At 37.0% G+C, this 17484-nt stretch overlaps 2 protein-coding genes across 5 annotated transcripts in view; one reads left to right on the top strand and one right to left on the bottom strand.

Moving 5' to 3' along the window:
• The window catches only part of LOC144441928 (uncharacterized), a 129238-nt gene extending 128647 nt beyond the window's left edge, over window positions 1-591 (bottom strand). For 3 of the 4 annotated variants that reach the window (XR_013481589.1, XR_013481590.1, XM_078131195.1), the window contains exon 1: window positions 452-591. The gene's annotated coding sequence lies outside the window, so the exon portion shown is untranslated. The remainder of the gene's footprint in view (window positions 1-451) is intronic. The other variant, XM_078131196.1, reaches the window with a different exon arrangement.
• A 488-nt stretch (window positions 592-1079) lies between these two features.
• Window positions 1080-17484, top strand: LOC144442421 (neo-calmodulin-like). Its single transcript, XM_078131767.1, has 5 exons — window positions 1080-1120; window positions 1929-2031; window positions 6185-6328; window positions 11771-12019; window positions 15960-17484. Exons 1-5 carry the CDS (start codon window positions 1115-1117, stop codon window positions 15989-15991), a joined length of 534 nt encoding a protein of 177 aa, XP_077987893.1. The 5' UTR covers window positions 1080-1114; the 3' UTR covers window positions 15992-17484.

The raw sequence follows: 17484 nt of genomic DNA, 5'->3' as shown, positions 1-17484 counted from the left end.
CGAAACATTTACGCCATGGAGTGACGCTCAGGTGAAATCACTAACTTGTTAAAATCAAAACGATGAATATACGATCGCGCGAGTATATGCGAAGTTCAACATTGAATGGCCACTATTTTTGACAACCACATGTGGAAATCTTGGAGGAACGGTTGCGTGTACTTCGCTTATATCGTCCAAACCCGGCACTAAGCTTAAACATAGACCATTGTCATCAATACAATGACATACATGAAAACATGCGTATCATCTGGCCGGGAAGGCAATAGTTAACGGTGACAACGTCAAAGTTGACCGAGGAGAAATCAAGTTGTGATTGGTAAATTGGGACAATATAGACGTTGGTGATCATGACACCATGATCATACACTTCGTAAGGCTGAAGGCAGTGAAGTGAACACCAGCCTTGGGCATTAAACAAGTCGATACAGTTGTCACATATATTACTTACCTTTCGCACACTGTTTTACGGTTCAATGAAAGTGTATACAGGTTTCTGTCAAACTATTAATAGAACCGATGGTCATACAGTTTGAAAAAAAAAAAAAACTATCCGAAAGCCCAGACAAATGCTGCGGTCTGTATGACTGGCGTCAGTGAATAGAAAGTCGAGGCCGAGTTCCGAAATCTGAATATATTAGTTCATGTGTACAAGGAGGACACAGCTCTGTTGCCAATAAATCGAAAGAACATGGTCATTAAAATCTTTAATGTTAGCATATAGTCCGGCATTGTTCGACAACACATTGGTGAAGTCATGGTGATACAGTCGTAAAAATCATCAGAGGGTTAACAAAAATTCACACTAATGTCCAAAGACCATCTTTATCAGAAAACAACAACAACAACAAGTATTGATTAATATCGCCTGATTGGTCACAAATAGTTCATCACAATGCAACTATGCGTGTACAGTGATCCAATTATCCGGTTTTAAATTTTATCAAATGGACTCATGGGGGCGTGCGAAGACGTCAAAAGATGGGTCGATCTCTTTTGATGACAACAACGATCCACACGGCCACTAGAGGTTTGTGTGATGTTTGTTTGTTGGAGTCATTGATAGTTCCTTTTGTTGATATACGTACGTGAGAGTGGATCGTGAGAGGTACTAATGATGGTAAGTTCATTTTTTCATATCGTTTTCAAATTCCTTGGTAACGCGCTTTGGATAAAAAACTAGGTGACGAATCGTGAAAAAATCTCGAGGCGTTGGGATAGACGTTATTAGTAGGTACTAGACTCTCAGTGAAGGATCAAACGGCGTACAGGTACGTGTTTGATATGTGACGGTGTGGCCGTCATGAGATAAAATGACAACAGTTGTGATTGAGGCAAATCTGTTCATCAAGGTAACTTTATTATTGCATGATATGTTTATCGACGATGGTCGTGTTTTGATATGAAATAGTCGAGGCCAAGAACATATCGAAATTACACGACTATATCTTCAAATAGGCCTAAATGGAAGAATTCAATTTTGGTCTCCAAGGGTAATAAAACAAACCTCTCCACTTTAATACACGAAGTGAACAATACACGACCGTACTATTATCTAGCATGAGAGTCTTCAGACCCTCGTGTAAAACCTGTCATATCGTATTCTTATCTTTAAGTGTGTTGTGTTCCTTTGTCCGTAGGACACCCTACCTGAATACATAGTCACAATATAATTAAAGTTACAATAGCTAGCTTGACAGTTTTGAAACAATTTGAATTTCTCATCATGGAGTGTTTCTAAAAGTTGGGAATCGAGTGAAACAAAATAATATACCGGTGATGACTTGGAACGGCGGTCACGGTAAAGATAATTAAGTACTTTTATTTGTCTAGCCACTCCGTTCAGTTGACATAGATGACCGAGAGTTCAACCGCTAAGATTTAAGTTATGTTAACACGCCTTATTTCGTCTTCTCCTTGTTGACCAGTCTACTATTGAAGGACATGGCTCGTCGGGACAATCGGAGGACACACAGCAGGAGTGCAAGCATTCTGTCAAACATCCCGGTCTGTCAGAGGCGGAGTATGACGGTGAGTTTAAGCGTCATTGTTTCCATAGAAACAACTATTGAATACAACAATAAGAGGCTCAGTATACAATAGGTCACCAGGTATATAATTCATGTCATGAAAGGACTGTACGATCACAGCAGACAATTAAAGTTTTCAATGACCTATACTTATCACCTATCCGTAAAACAGATTACACGGCGTTTACACCACATACCTAAGGCCATGTTTTCCCGCGCAACGCCACCAAAAATACGCAATATTTAATTTTACATCAACACTATTTCTTTGGTAATACATCATCATAGTTCTGCTCTGAGGCTAATTCCCCTATGATCGTGCTCTTCATAGTCACTCAACACAAACGTGGCTTACTGGCCAACGTAACTTTATTTTATGGTAAATGTTCCACTTAAACTGGAATTTGAAGACTGCCGCTAGGTGACTATTGGGTAACATTACACAATGGCCTTGATTTAATAGGCGAGACTGTTTAGACTTAACCTGTAATTACAACCGACACTTCATAAAACAACCTGGCTAAATTGTTCAAAACTTGACATTTGGCCATGATGTTACCCTCTTTAATCAGTGATTTGTCATTGAAATGAACATTCCATTTTGTCAAAAATGTATACGGCGACCCTTTAATATTACCTGAATTTGGCTTGGCGTTTTCTTATATCGACAGAGAGAGAGAGAGAGAGAGAGAGAGAGAGAGAGAGAGAGAGAGAGAGAGAGAGAGAGAGAGAGAGAGAGAGAGAGAGAGAGAGAGAGAGAGAGAGAGAGAGAGAGATAGAGAGAGAGAGAGAGAGAGAGAGAGAGAGTATGTATGTATGTATGTATGTATGTATGTATGTATGTATGTATGTATGTATGTATGTGCCTGCTGTCTGTCTGCATGCCTGCTGCCTGCCTGCCTGTCTGTCTGTCTGTCTGTCTGTCTGTCTGTCTGTCTGTTTGTTAAGTTAGATATAGAACGAGGGTATGTGTGTATGTATGTATGTATGTATGTATGTATGTATGTATGTATGTATGTATGTATGTGTGTATGTGTGTGCGTTTGTTTGTTTGTTTGTCTGTCTGCCTGCCTGCTGTCTGTCTGTCTGCATGCCTGCTGTCTGTCTGTCTGTCTGTCCGTCCGTCCGTCCGTCAGTACGTCCGTCCGTCCGTCCGTCCGTCTGTCTGTCTGTCTGTCTGTCTGTCTGTCTGTCTGCCTGTTTGTTAAGTCAGATGTAGAACGAGGGCACAATCCCATGTCATCGAATGGTCGAAAGGAACAGTCGTCTTTTTACCCGGTGTGTCTGCAGACAATTATTGATTTCACTGAAGATACTTATTAAAACTCACCACAACAAACACTATAGTGATGGGGAGCTGAGACTCATTTTTGAAGTATTTGGGGAAGGTGTTGTTTGTTCAACCAGACATACTTGAACAACATTACTCTGGGTTTGCGTACTCAGTCGTTTGATGAGTGTAGGCCATTGACGGGTACTTATGGCAACTTGAGAACACTCTTGGCTAACAATACAGTAGACGTGCCCAGGTTGTTGTTAGAAGCAATGGGTATGTATGGTTTAATGAACGGTGCCATTGCGTAGCTAGTCAATCACAAAGGGTACATTACAAATTACGACTTTGTGGCTCATTTACATCTACGTGTTTTACCTTTCAATTGTCAATTTAAAATTTGCTTGATGCAGCTGATCAGTTGAAACGCAGATAGTTAATGCATACTAGTACGGATTTTGGAAGCGAGACAGTTTTTGACCAACTTGCATTGACATTACAACTTTTAACTGAGAGTTCAGAGAACATGCATTACCTTGTCTTGCAACTACATATATATGGTCTTCCTTTGAATGTTTACAAGTTAAAAGTCTTTACAAGTGCTAAAAGTGAGTTTCTATTATAGCCTGAGGACCCTCCGCATTCTACAGGTAAAAGAATGAAAAAAGGAAGCAAGGGGCAATTGCAATACCCTTTCGTCCTCCAGGGGAAGCATATGTAGCCTTCTATTTCAATAAGATAGATAAAAAGCCTTCCCTAAATGCCCCTAGGCATCAATATCGACAAAACTATTTGGCTAAATGACGCATCTTCATTAACCAATGTTTTCACAAAATAATTACTTTAACTGTTAGGCAGGGGTAACTATAGACTTCGTGACGTACGCGTACACATTGTTACAGTATTGTGTAAACACTGAAGAAAAAACAAAACGCACTTTAATAGTTAGCCCTTTGTTTCTGGTAAACTGTAAAATGAAACGTAGAAAGAGCAACGAAATGTACGCCCATAGGTGTCATTACACAATCACAGGCTGAACGTGGGAAAGAAAGAGGCACATGTTACTACCAAACAAACCAGAGAGACTATAAGCTTAGAGTTTTAATTACGCGGCGAGATGGCTTTTACATCTCACATAAGGTTTTTGTTATACACTAGCACTGATAGCGCATATAAACTGATACATTTTATCTCACTGGGAACACAAATCAACACACTGATAGATTGAACAAGGAAGATTAAAACACGAAACTGTTTATTTGTGTTCACAGTGCGATAAAATGTAACATTTCACGTGTGTGCGCGCTATCAGTGTCCTTATTTTATTTGTTTTATTTGTAACAAAAAAACGATGTGTGAGATGTGAAAAAGCATTGTGCTGCCTAAATTAAAACTCTATAGTCACTCTGGTTTGGTAGTAACTATGACCACCAGAGTAGTATACACTTCGAATACGAAAGTCTTAAACTTCTAATTATGCTGTTATTTTTCTTTTAAGACAACTCAAAACAATTCAACAGGTAGCAAACCCTGTACATTTTGTAAACAAACATTTTGTACAAATATTAAAGTAAAAATGAAATTCATGTTATTTGCTTATGGTCATAACTTAAATTCACATCCTTAGCTAAAACATTAAAAGTGTATAGTAAATTGTGCACACAAGAGTTGGATTGCAGCAATCAATTTGTCCTAAAAATAGAGAACAGATCTCCGTACAAAGTTTTTGAATCGAGTTCGATTTTTTTTTAAAGATTGTCGATTGAAAGGGGACGAACCCCCACATTCTTGTTATTTTTTCTAAAGGGCTTGAAAAAAAGCTTTCTTGTGGCATAGTTTGGATAAATCTGAATTATGATTTTCGTCTCGAGGGATGTTCAACCTTAACAAGGAACACAGACAAAACTAAATAACAGATTTTGTTGTTTCCTGTTGAAATTTTCTGTATTTAAAAAAAAAAAGAACTCTGCACATAAAAATACATAATGACAAGGACTTGCCAGAATTGCTTAAGACTTCCTTTTTACCTTTCTCCAATAAAAAGAAGATACAAGGTACACACATTACCGGCTTTTAGCACTCGCCATGGCATAGGGAGTGATCGTCATTATATTGCGAACAGTGAAAATGTTTGTAGATTATCGTGGGTATCATTTAATTACACTAGTAGTTGTGTCACATACACCTATCTATTTGTGTTTGTCGTGTGAGATCAAGAAGATATCGACTTTAATTTCCGTCGCCGCCATTATTGAAATTCAGCTAAAAAGGTCAGAGGTTTCGTCTGGACCATATGTATACCAAAGAATGATTCAAAATGGTGACGTCTTTTTTTTTAATTTTCTTTTTACAATTATCCCTTCGTTTTTTTTACTTTGATTTCGCGTCATAACAAGGTGTGGAATTATTGATGAGATGTGAACATGAAGGAAATTGAATTTATAGTTCGGGTTAGTCAACTTAACTGTGTTGTTGTTGTTGTTGTTGTTGTTGTTGTTGTTGTTGTTGTTGTTGTTGTTGTTGTTGTTGTTGTCGTCGTCGTCGTCGTTCTTGATGGAGATGATGATGGTTGTGGGGGAGCGGTGATGTTGGTGATATCGAAGTTGTTGCTGTTGGTGGTGGTGCTGGTGGTGTGTGTGTGTATCTGACTGACTGACTGACTGACTGACTGACTGGCCGAACGACCGACCATTAGTCTGTCTGTGGAATGTTTTCGATCGCAAATGTGTGAATGTCGTCTGACCAGTATTATATATATATATACTGTTATAATAGCATTACGTTATTGGAATACATATCATAGGTAAACGTTATTGAAATATTCACCGTAAATAGATTGATTTATGAAATATTTTTGTTTTTATTCATGTTTTGATTACAGATTTAAAGTGCACATTTGACATGTTTGATAAAGATAAATCTGGTGCAATATCACTGGAAGAATTGGGTGATATGATGAGAGTTTATGGACAGAATCCCACTGAAAAAGAACTAGAAGTTATGCTTGAAAAGAGTGACTTTAACAGTACGTATATCTTGTTAATTCGTTTGATAATTTGATTGTTTGTTTGTGGTTGTTTGTTTGTTTGCTTGCTTACTTATTAGTTTGTCTGAATGTCTGTCTCTATATTTGTTGTATCCGTTCTTCAGCCTGCCTGTCAGTCTGTCTGTCTGTCTGTCTGTCTGTCTGTCTGTCTGTCTGTCTGTCTGTCTAGACAACTGTTGTATCTGTCCCCACATTACTTGTCTAACCACTAACTATATGTCAAGACCAACAAGAAAAAGTAGAAAGAGCAAAGAAATGAAAACAGATATAAACTTTTTATTGTTGTTTCTTCTGTATTCCAGCCGGGAAGGGTGGAGATAGACATTTTGTTTACACGTGTGAGTTACCCTTTTTGACTGTGAGTGCGCCACCACAGTCAGTATTCATTTTAATGTGAAATTAAATGTTAACTAATATCGACATTCGTATTCCAGTTAACGTTGTGATTGCATAATGGTTTCTGTAACACTTGTTATCTCCACATGGAAAGTGACACGTGAAATCCATACGTCAGATCTATCTTAGTACAGCGAGTGACACCTATACTTGCATGTAGATATTGTGGATAAATATAACAGATTTCATCAAAGTGCATTATAAAATTAGAAAACTGCATTCAAACGTGTTTGGGTTTTCTCATGAAACGTGAATTAGCAGTTGTATGTTTACTTTTTTTGAAATTATTATTTGTCTACGCTATTGCATTCACGGAAGAAGGGTGATTTATTGTATTTAATATTAGTATGCGTGGAGAGAATAATTAAATGTCCACCCTCCCCCCTCTCTCACACACACACACACACACACACACACACACACACACACACACACACACACACACTCTCTCTCTCTCTCTCTCTCTCTCTCTCTCTCTCTCTCTCTCTCTCTCTCTCTCTCTCTCTCTCTCTATGTGTTTCGAAAAATAAGAACCAACTGATTATTAGGAGGAAGTCATAGCAATGATATCAACTCACACGGTACAAATTTGGCTTTTATAGTTCAGATGATAATCAAAATAATCATAGCAATTTGCCTGACTTTTCAAAAAGATGATTGACATATATTATACGATATAGGAAATTAATGCGTAGCCGTTAAATCGACCAGGAAATAACACTATTTAAAGTATAAATATGTGTATGGTTAGTGTACAATACTGTGAACGGTTAAAAAATACGTTACATCGACTTGTCAAAAAATGTGATTTTTAAGGTATGTATGTATGTATGTATGTATGTATGTATGTATGTATGTATGTATGTATGTATGTTTGTATGTATGTATGTATGTATGTATGTATGTATGTATGTATGTATGTATGTATGTATGTATGTATGTATGTATGTATGTATGTATGTATGTATGTATGCGCGCGCGCGCGCGTGTGTGTGTGTGTGTGTGTGTGTGTGTGCGTGCGTGCGTGCGTACGTGAGTGGGTGAGTGTATATATGATATGTGTGTGTCTACGTGTTTTAGTATGAGTGACAAGATTTCGCGGTTGGTATTTGAAGTATTATATGAATGCATCATGGATAGATGCAGTTATGAGCATTACGATGATATTAGATGGAGGTAAGTGATAATATGGCATAAAATGACCTGTCGTTGTAATATATTGGCATTGTACAACAGGTCTATGTAAGAAGGAAAGGGCGCCCTCTCAATACATAAGTCAACACGAGTCATTTAATGTTTCTTGATAAATGATGAACTGAGGAATGGGAGCATCGTTTATTACCCTGTCACTTTACTAGTTCCCTTGGTTCACACTGTTGCTATTTATGAGTTCAACATTGATTACAAGTCATTTTTTTCCTAACAAGGAGAGGCACTCCCTTGGGAGGGCGCTAGTCCAAAAAGATGATGATATCAGGTGGGAAATGTGACACTGTCATTTGTCATTGTTGACGGGTTTGAAAATGAGTTTTGCTGATTATTAATATCGATCAGGATATTAGTAGTCAAGGTAATTGAACCTAATATTATGAGGCCATCAACTGTATACAGTTAAAGAATGATGGATGGCGTCGCTGGCTGCTGTATAGTTATAATATTCAAAAAAATGACCCGTGAGAAAATGACTCGAATTGTTTATGAGGACCTAAAGACTGACTGTTCGTTTGCCGCCTATTCAAGGTAATTGATATCATAAGCATAGTCGAGCCATGTTTTATGACGTAATAATTTAGCAATGATATAGCAATTTTTTTTGCCCCGGTGCTTAATCACGTCCTTATAGATAGAAAGATAGAATAGAGAAGAAAGGCGTCCAAAATAATTTGGCGCTAGGTTATAATATAGATGTATTTCGAGAATATTTTTTTGACTGAAATATGTATGGTATGTCATTGCGTGAGAAATTACACAAGAGTAATGGCCATAATTTTAATGTTTATGAGATGTACTTGTTTGTACATGGATTTACTTGCAAACATTATATAGAAGATGAATTGAGCTAAAAAGCACCGCTTCATTACCCAATTCGCTGTTTTTCGACATCTTCATAACTTTAATCTCGCCGCATACAATTGTATAGAGAAAAGAAAGAGAGATAAGAACGACATCAAAGACACACTATCATCTAACAGTTCTATTCATTTTGTTGACTTGAGAAGCCCGACAATGTCCATGTACGTCAAGCAACCTTATTAGTCATAACAAAAAATGTCTTTTAAATTAAACCATGAATAATTCAGAAGATATTCCTAAACCGCAGAATAACAGACTGGGGAAATAATTAAATAAAAATATGAGGATATGGACAATGAAAGCAGCGAGACGAAGATTTGAAAATGACATGAATACACTGTAGAGAACTCTAGAGAAAACACACGACAATTTGTAATTATTTTCATCAAAATACCCCTGACAAAATTTTTGATAAAATTATACTTACGGGAAAATCTACATATTAATAACACGACATGCGAGGATATATATAGACGATGAGAGATGGTGACTGACGGATATATATTAAAGATAGCCAGGGAAAAAATACAAAAAAACTTGTAATTATTTTTATCAAAATACTCCCTGCGAATATCTGATAGAATTATAGGTTTGGGAAGTTTCTCATTACATTGATGACGAGGTATACCACACAGAGAAAATCATTGTATTAGTTGAGGTCTCAGAAGACGAAACATAAAAAAATATATATTTAACTAGCAATAACGATGCAATTTCCCTTGTTGCCTAGTTCGTGTTGCCTCCATGTTTAAATTATGTCATTGCTTCATTACTACAATGTAATGACCATTGTTAACGATTGTCAGATAAAACTAAGGCTCCAGGGATGAGTCAAATTATCATGATAGTAACAGTACATCATCGCTGTCACCATAGACATGGAAGAATCTATAGGGAACCTTGATGGAATGTACTCAAAAGTCACAATTACTATGAACCTAAATATTGAAATTGGTAATTTATATGACGTTTGCCCTGTACCGTAGGAGAGAATATGACTGTGTGGTGTATTGTATTGTATTGGAGTGTAGTATAGTGCAGTGAACTAGAGAACAGGACTATATAGTGTAGTACATAGATATGCAGTGCGGTACATTACATTACAGTACAGTACACTAGTAACTACACTAAAATTTACAGTATATTCCAGTACAGTACAGGCTGTCTGTCTGACTGTCTATATATCAGTGTGTGCGTGCGTGCATGCCTGTCTGCCTGCTTGCATGCCTGTATGCCTGTATGCATGCATGCATATATGTATGCATGCATGCGTGTATGTATGTATGTATGTATGTATGTATGTATGTATGTATGTATGTATGTATGTATGCATGCATGCATGCATGCATGCATGCATGCTGAAATAAAGACAACCATTCTCTTGTAAAACTAACCAACAGAGCTGAGACGTACTGATTTCTCCAATGTATCACATATTTACTTAAGTTGAAATGTATAAATGCACCACAATTTCAGTTCAAAGCACTTATTGCTTCACATGTTATTAATATGCCCTGGTTAATCGGCAAAGGAATCACCGTTAAAAGACACCGTGCCAAAGGTCAAGGAATGAAAAGCTTTTGAATCGTTAGGAAATTGATCAATTTGCTTTTGGCGGATTTAAGATATAATGCCATTTTATCGCATGGGACATCTCATCTCAGACACAGGGGACATGGTATTTGAATTCTTAGTCGGTATGATCACCCACAATATTGTCAACATACACTAATTCATTTTTGTAGAGTTTGCATTTGAAGTAAACCACTGGGCTTAAAAGACCTCTGTGTTAAGTCTGTTTTGGGTTGTATCCTTTCTAAAGCTTTCTACATAAAATTGTGCACAATAGAGCGCAGTGACCCCGCCCTCCGAAAAAAATGTTTCTTTACGCCGCAATGTATCGTTTGTTCATTTCTACTGTTTCCAACTGCAACTAATACTAATTTTCCAACTGCAACTAATACTAACACTCCACAACCACTACATTGACAACACAATTGCAATCAGTACCCACAACTACAACCACCACCACCACCACCACCACCACCACCACCACCACCACCACCACCACCACCACCACCACCGCCAACAACAACAACAACAACAACAACAACCATCACCACCACAACCATCACCACTACTACTAATACTAACAACAACAACAACAACACCACCACCAACAACAACAACAACAACAGAAGCAGCAGCAACAACGAAACAATAACTACCACTGTTTGTACATCACAAATATTGCCCCAACAACACCATAAATAAAACCACCACCACCACCACCACCACCACCACCACCACGGCCATCATCATAAACAGCAACACAACCCCTACAGTCAACACTAAACTCATCACATAAAATAACACCCCAAAACCACCACCAAATATAAAAAATCAACACAAACATATAATCGCCACTACCACCATTCCAAATATCAACTCAAAACCACCAACAGTATCTTTAACACATCAACCACCATTGCCATCACCATATGTACCACCATCACATGCACATAACTAACAATATACAGTAACCGTAACGAACACCAACACTACAACAATCGCCAGTAAAACCACTATCGGCAAAAACAACAGTAAGACGATCACTGATACTGATACCAAACCACCAACGACAACATGAACACTACCATGAAACACAAGCACTACTACTAACGCCATCACCACTTCAAGCGCTATAGCAACAAGAACAACTAAATGTACTCTACTGAATGTTCAGTAGAATCGATTATTCGGTATTCCTTGTAAAGTTGTAACCTAGCAACGTTAGTTTATGTCCACGTTTCTTTTGAAAATTAACACTAAATCTGCAACAACCATCATGAACGCCACTGCTTCAACTTATACGTAACATTTACCAAAACTATCATAATTTCTTTGATATTATTCGGTAATAAATACAAACTAATTCTCTGTTGCTTTTAGAGAACGGCGTCTTAGATTTGGATGAATTCACGGCTTTGTTGGCTGAATACAAAGTCGACCCCGAAGAGGAACTCGCTGGATTCCGAGAAGCATTTAACGTCTTTGACAGAGACCACGATGGGTTCATCGATGCATCCGAACTCCGGAAAGTTGTAACAGAAATAGGAGAAGAAAAAATATCAGAGAAAGAATTTGATGAAATTATGAAAGAGGCTGACTCAAACAACGATGGTAAAATTGACTGTGAAGGTAAGTCGTTAAAGAGAGTTCGAGACTTAATTGAAAAAAGGAATACCTATTATGGAATCTTAAAATGACGTGTTTGATCCTGAAACGGATTAGTGTCAAGTACAGAATCAACCTTCATCATTCTTATAAAGGTTAAGACGTATAGCAGTACATATGTGATAGAGTTCGGAGTTTCTTTGCTTAATATCTACATATGAAAATCGAAAGGGGTCCCGAAACGGCAAATAATACAAAATGACTTGAAAAGAACAAATTATATGAAGTTTGATAACTTGGGCATTATCATGAAAAGTGTGACAGTTAAAAATTCAAACGCACCCTTTACATCTGATTTACGACCCCCCCCCCCAACTCCCGACTGCTTTTTAAATCGATACATTTTGTAGTGCACAAACAGACTTAGTTCGATTGACGTTAACCACACTTCATCCGCGCATGCATACATACATACATACATACATACATACATACGTACACATACATACATACACGCGTACGCACACACGTACACGCACAGGCAGACAGACAGACACACACACACAGACAGACACAGACAGATAGACAGACAGACAGACAGACACATACATCACTATTACGTATCTTTAGATCGAAAACAGACTTCATTCCTAAAACATCTTTCCAACGTAAAACTGTAAACATCAACAGAGTAATTTGATATGTATTAAGGCCTAAAGAATAATTATTTGGTTCCGGTTACCACCTAGTTTTTCACGCCGACCCTAAACTTTTTTTTTACGTATTCGAGAAAAAAAAATCGCGAAAATCTCGCAAGAAATAGTGTATGAGGAAAGTAAAACCAACTTAAAAAGAAAAAGAAACCTATAATACAGAGAGACCATATGGAAAACAACGGAAAACATAACTACCTTAGCTAAACACTCACATATGAAGGAAAAAATAAAAAAATAAAATAAAAAACCTACCTACCCCACCTATTCTAAAGTTGAATGTAATTTCTCTTTACGACACATACTAAATAACATACTGTCAAAGACCTTAGGTATCGAGTGTCAAGCACTTTCTATATGTGTGCGAGGATATACCCTAGCTTGAATAAAAAATACTAATAAATGTGCTTCTGGTCATGCCTAGCACAAGGCAACTGAAAGTCCAGTCACTAATAGCACTCCGAGGATATACTAAATATAGTTTGCTGTTTGAAAAGGTGCAAAGAATGAAAAAGGTGAAGATGTTCATCTTTAAGTTTGTATATCTTGAATCACTAACAGAAATACTATCTATGTTGGAATCTCCGCTACAGAGGTCATCCAGCAGTTGAATACAAACCCAGATAAATACGTTGCTTGTAAACTCTAGCTTAGATAAGGTCACCAAAGAAAATGGCCTAATGATTAAATAAACGGCTTGTTGACTTTGGTTTTGAAGCAGATGGATGAAATAACATATACCTTAAAATAGATTCTATTTATGTCCCTCTTTACACTCGGCAGATCGTCTGCTTTTTTGTAGTCCCTACTAAGAGTTTAAAAATGTTAGATGGGGTTGGCATGTTAAATGTCAATGTAGTGATAGCTTTAATGTAATCAGTGCAATTCAATAAACTTGTAATAGCATTCACAACAAACTGAGTTTGTAAATGGATCCGTGACTGTAACCATTAGCAGGTGTGTTTTTCGATTGAATTGTGGCGTACACGTATACTGTGTTCCCGGTCCCCACCACTGCTATAAACGAACGACGATCACTTTCAAATTCTCGTAGGAATCACACCCAGTGTACTAGAGGTAGTTAGCACACAAATACACTCTATGTCTATGATATGGTTTAGTGAAGCAGTTGATAAGGGTACGGAAATAGTTTGTATTGGAAAATCAATTGTTAGTTCTTGGACACAAAAAATGCTATGTGAAAATGTAAGTAAGAAAATTGTAAATATTACATTTATTAAAGACAGTTGGCTTGTTAAAACAATTCTTTGATTAGAAAACGTTGTGTTAATACATCACACTGTACTGTCATATAACATCGCTTTAGCGACACACACACAAACGTACACGCACACAGATACACAGCTGAACAGATATAGAGAGAGACAGATAGAGACAGAGACAGAGACATACACAGAGATAGAGAACAGCAAGACTAGAGAACTAGAGAAGCAAAACAAAAACTGGAAGTGACAGAACTGACAGACAGACAGACAGACACAGACAAACAGACAAACAAACAGACAGACAGACAGATAGACAGCCATACATACATACATACATACATACATACATACATACATACATACATACACATATACATACATACATACATACATACATACATACATACATACATACATACATACATACATACATGCAGACAGACAGACAGACACACACACACACACACACACATATATTGATAGACAGGTATTTAAAACTGTCTTCAGGGCTACAGGGAGGCAAGTGAATGACGTTTAACACAAGACAAAACGAGAGACGAAATAAAAAACATAAACATTTTCAGTTATTTTCTACGTAATTTTAAATATTCAACAGATTATTGTCTAATCTGAAATATATTTCAAAGCTCGACACGTTTCATATATGTCGATCTTGAGGAAAGTTTAGTACGACTGAAACTTAAGAACATGCAAACTTTAGAAGAGCTTTTGTTGGAAAGTCTTGTGTAGTACACAATAAATCATACCGTGACTCGTGCGTAGCAGACGATCACAGATCGACCGGCCACAGGTGGCAGTTTTTGCGATAATTAAATGGGGTCATTGACTCGAATGAAGACCCTCAGCAATGTCAGATGCAGTCTAGAAAGAATACGTATTTTTGAAAGGGATAATGTTTCCTTTGTCGTCTAAATAATGACGCCATAATCTACCTTCAATAACACCTAGCAACGTACCCCCTCCTCGATCGACCACCTATAAAGTGACTTTTTCAATCACAGCTGGGGATCACTCATATCGGATGTGTAGTTCCAGATAATTGGCTTCAACGGTTTCTGTCCTCCAGCAGTGTGATTATAGAGTCAAACTAAAATTAGAAGGCGCGAAGTCATTTCACTTACATCAAGGAAGCATCGCAACCTCTCATCATCGGATTTTAATAATTCAATGCAATCCACTGGAATATCGAGAGGCTAGGATAATCTTTCAGACGTTAAGCCTACAAATCCAGGCATTTCATTCATTCGCACATTCTATGCATATTTATTGAGGCAGACAATGTCACTAGATTATTGTACATGGCGGGGTGGAAATGACCTTGACATAATATCAACTTGACTTTACCTGTGAATACAGTGTATCTGGTTAACCTTGGGGCATTTTGAATAACTCGATCGCTGCTTCATGATATCGCTAATTTCCACATTAAAATGGTCATGATAGTGAACTTTAGGATTATGTACTATACATTCATTTTATTCAACAAAAATAAAAAAAAATTAAGACAAACACACAACTATCATGCACAAATAATAACTGTTGCAAAACTCATTTGTCAAGTATGTAATAATCATCTGATGACCTTTGAACTCCCTGGTGTTGGCCGTTGACCTTGATACGTGCATCTAAATGAATCAGTCGCCTATTAGTATTACGTCACCGATTTAATTACCTAATCTCTCTAGATACCAGGCCAGTGCGAGTATCAATATGACAATATGGCACATTCGAATAAAATGGAAAAGTTTAGAAAGATGATATATAAACGTTGCCATCTTTATGTACACATCTAATGCTAGACACCATATCTATATAAAAACGTAAAGGAGTACTACAGCTCTGGCTCCTATGTACAGTACGTGGAACTAGGCATAGTGAATTTTGTAAATGGAAGCCTAAATGTCTGACAAGGCTTTGCTATCAGATTTCAATTACACATAATACACATTTTTTTATACATCCTGTATTATTCATGTATTTATTCTCTATCTTCTTTGTTTGCAGAATTTATCACATATATGTTATCATGTCAGTGAGCCATAACCTCAACCGCCATGGGCATATCTACTTAAAGTCAAGTTCAAAGACTATTTTACAAGAAAACGCCAGCATGTTTAATATGATTATGCAGCATAGCTACCAGATACAATCGGTTCTATGCAAGTATGTATGGAGGTTTAGTGTTGAACCATAGACCCTCCACGGTCTATGGTTGAACACATGGGACATTTTTCATCATAGATACACGATTTTAGGGAAAAAAACACAAACAATGTTTCTGTAAACACCACAAACTTGTGACGCAGACATTTTACATAATTTATTTGGCGCCATCTCAAAGTCTGTGTTATAAACGGTATTGATAGAAACATTTGATATAGTCTTGCCTGACTTGAATATGATGTAATTGGTAATAAAATTCCTTTGTGTCAAATACCAAAACCCGATAGTATTTAGTAAAGTAGTATATAATGTATAAAAAATAAAATATAAATGTATATATCCAGAAATTACTGGGCATTTTGACAAATCGCCAAAATAGCGACAACAAGATGGCGTCAGGCAGCTTTCTCCCCCGGACTTTAGATACAGGACATAGAGATACGGAAGTGAGCAGTGCCCTCTTCAGGGCTTACTGGCTTATTGAAATTCAAATATTTTCTTGTCGCTGGCGAATTTTTTCTGCCACCTGTATATTCCAAACTCTACCGAACCTACCATCTTATCCAACAGATAACTGTAGTTTGCCGTAAATACGATATTTCGCTAATTCTGAATCTACTTCAACTGTTGTCTGTTACCATGGGGACCGTCTACAACTCACTGAGGGCTAAACGACGTCTTAGATGGCTTGTTCAGTTTTGCAAGACGGTCGTTATACTAGATTTGAAATCAGGAACACGGCTTACAGTCACAACTCCTATAGCTTTGAATAATTTATGAAAGCATTTCACATTCTGTTTATATTCTGATAGAGAGATTACAGCTACCGCTGTCATACCTTTGAGCTAAATGGAAAAAAATTGCACAATTTTATCATATGAACCTTTCAACTTGTTTCAGTTATGGGGAATCATCTCCTAGCTAACCATAATTTGTATTGTAATATACTTAATAGTATCTCAGACCACGAAGAGTTAGTGGTCTGAGATAGTAGTATATGTATAAAGACTACGAAATGACCATTATTTGTATATGTAAAACAATATCTAATCTTAGTAAACTTTGTTGTCAGAACTTTTGAATCAATTGTATGATATCAAAATGCCACAGACTTGCCACATAGTGAATTCTGATGAAGCCTTTATTTTCTATAAGTTTATTTGATTGGGTGTGGATTTTGTTTTCAACTTTTTTATACATGAATCGCCTTGAAATGACCAGAATTTAGGCAGTACTATATTATAATTTATCAAATTTCGGGTCAGTATGTACAGTATTGAAAAGTAGTCACGTTTTTTTTTTTTAGAATTCAATTGATACTTTTGTAGAGCTCTTATCAAATAAACACAGAAATTTATTTATCACA

The sequence above is a fragment of the Glandiceps talaboti genome, chromosome 11 (genome assembly GCF_964340395.1).
Source record: "Glandiceps talaboti chromosome 11, keGlaTala1.1, whole genome shotgun sequence".
NCBI classification, from domain to species: domain Eukaryota; kingdom Metazoa; phylum Hemichordata; class Enteropneusta; family Spengelidae; genus Glandiceps; species Glandiceps talaboti.
This window is presented reverse-complemented; position numbering and strand designations above follow the sequence as displayed.

Coding starts and splice junctions, on each gene's coding strand:
- LOC144442421 (XM_078131767.1), top strand. Junction 2,032..6,184: donor GTCAGAGGCGGAGTATGACG/GTGAGTTTAAGC, acceptor TTTTGATTACAG/ATTTAAAGTGCACATTTGAC. Junction 12,020..15,959: donor TGGTAAAATTGACTGTGAAG/GTAAGTCGTTAA, acceptor CTTTGTTTGCAG/AATTTATCACATATATGTTA.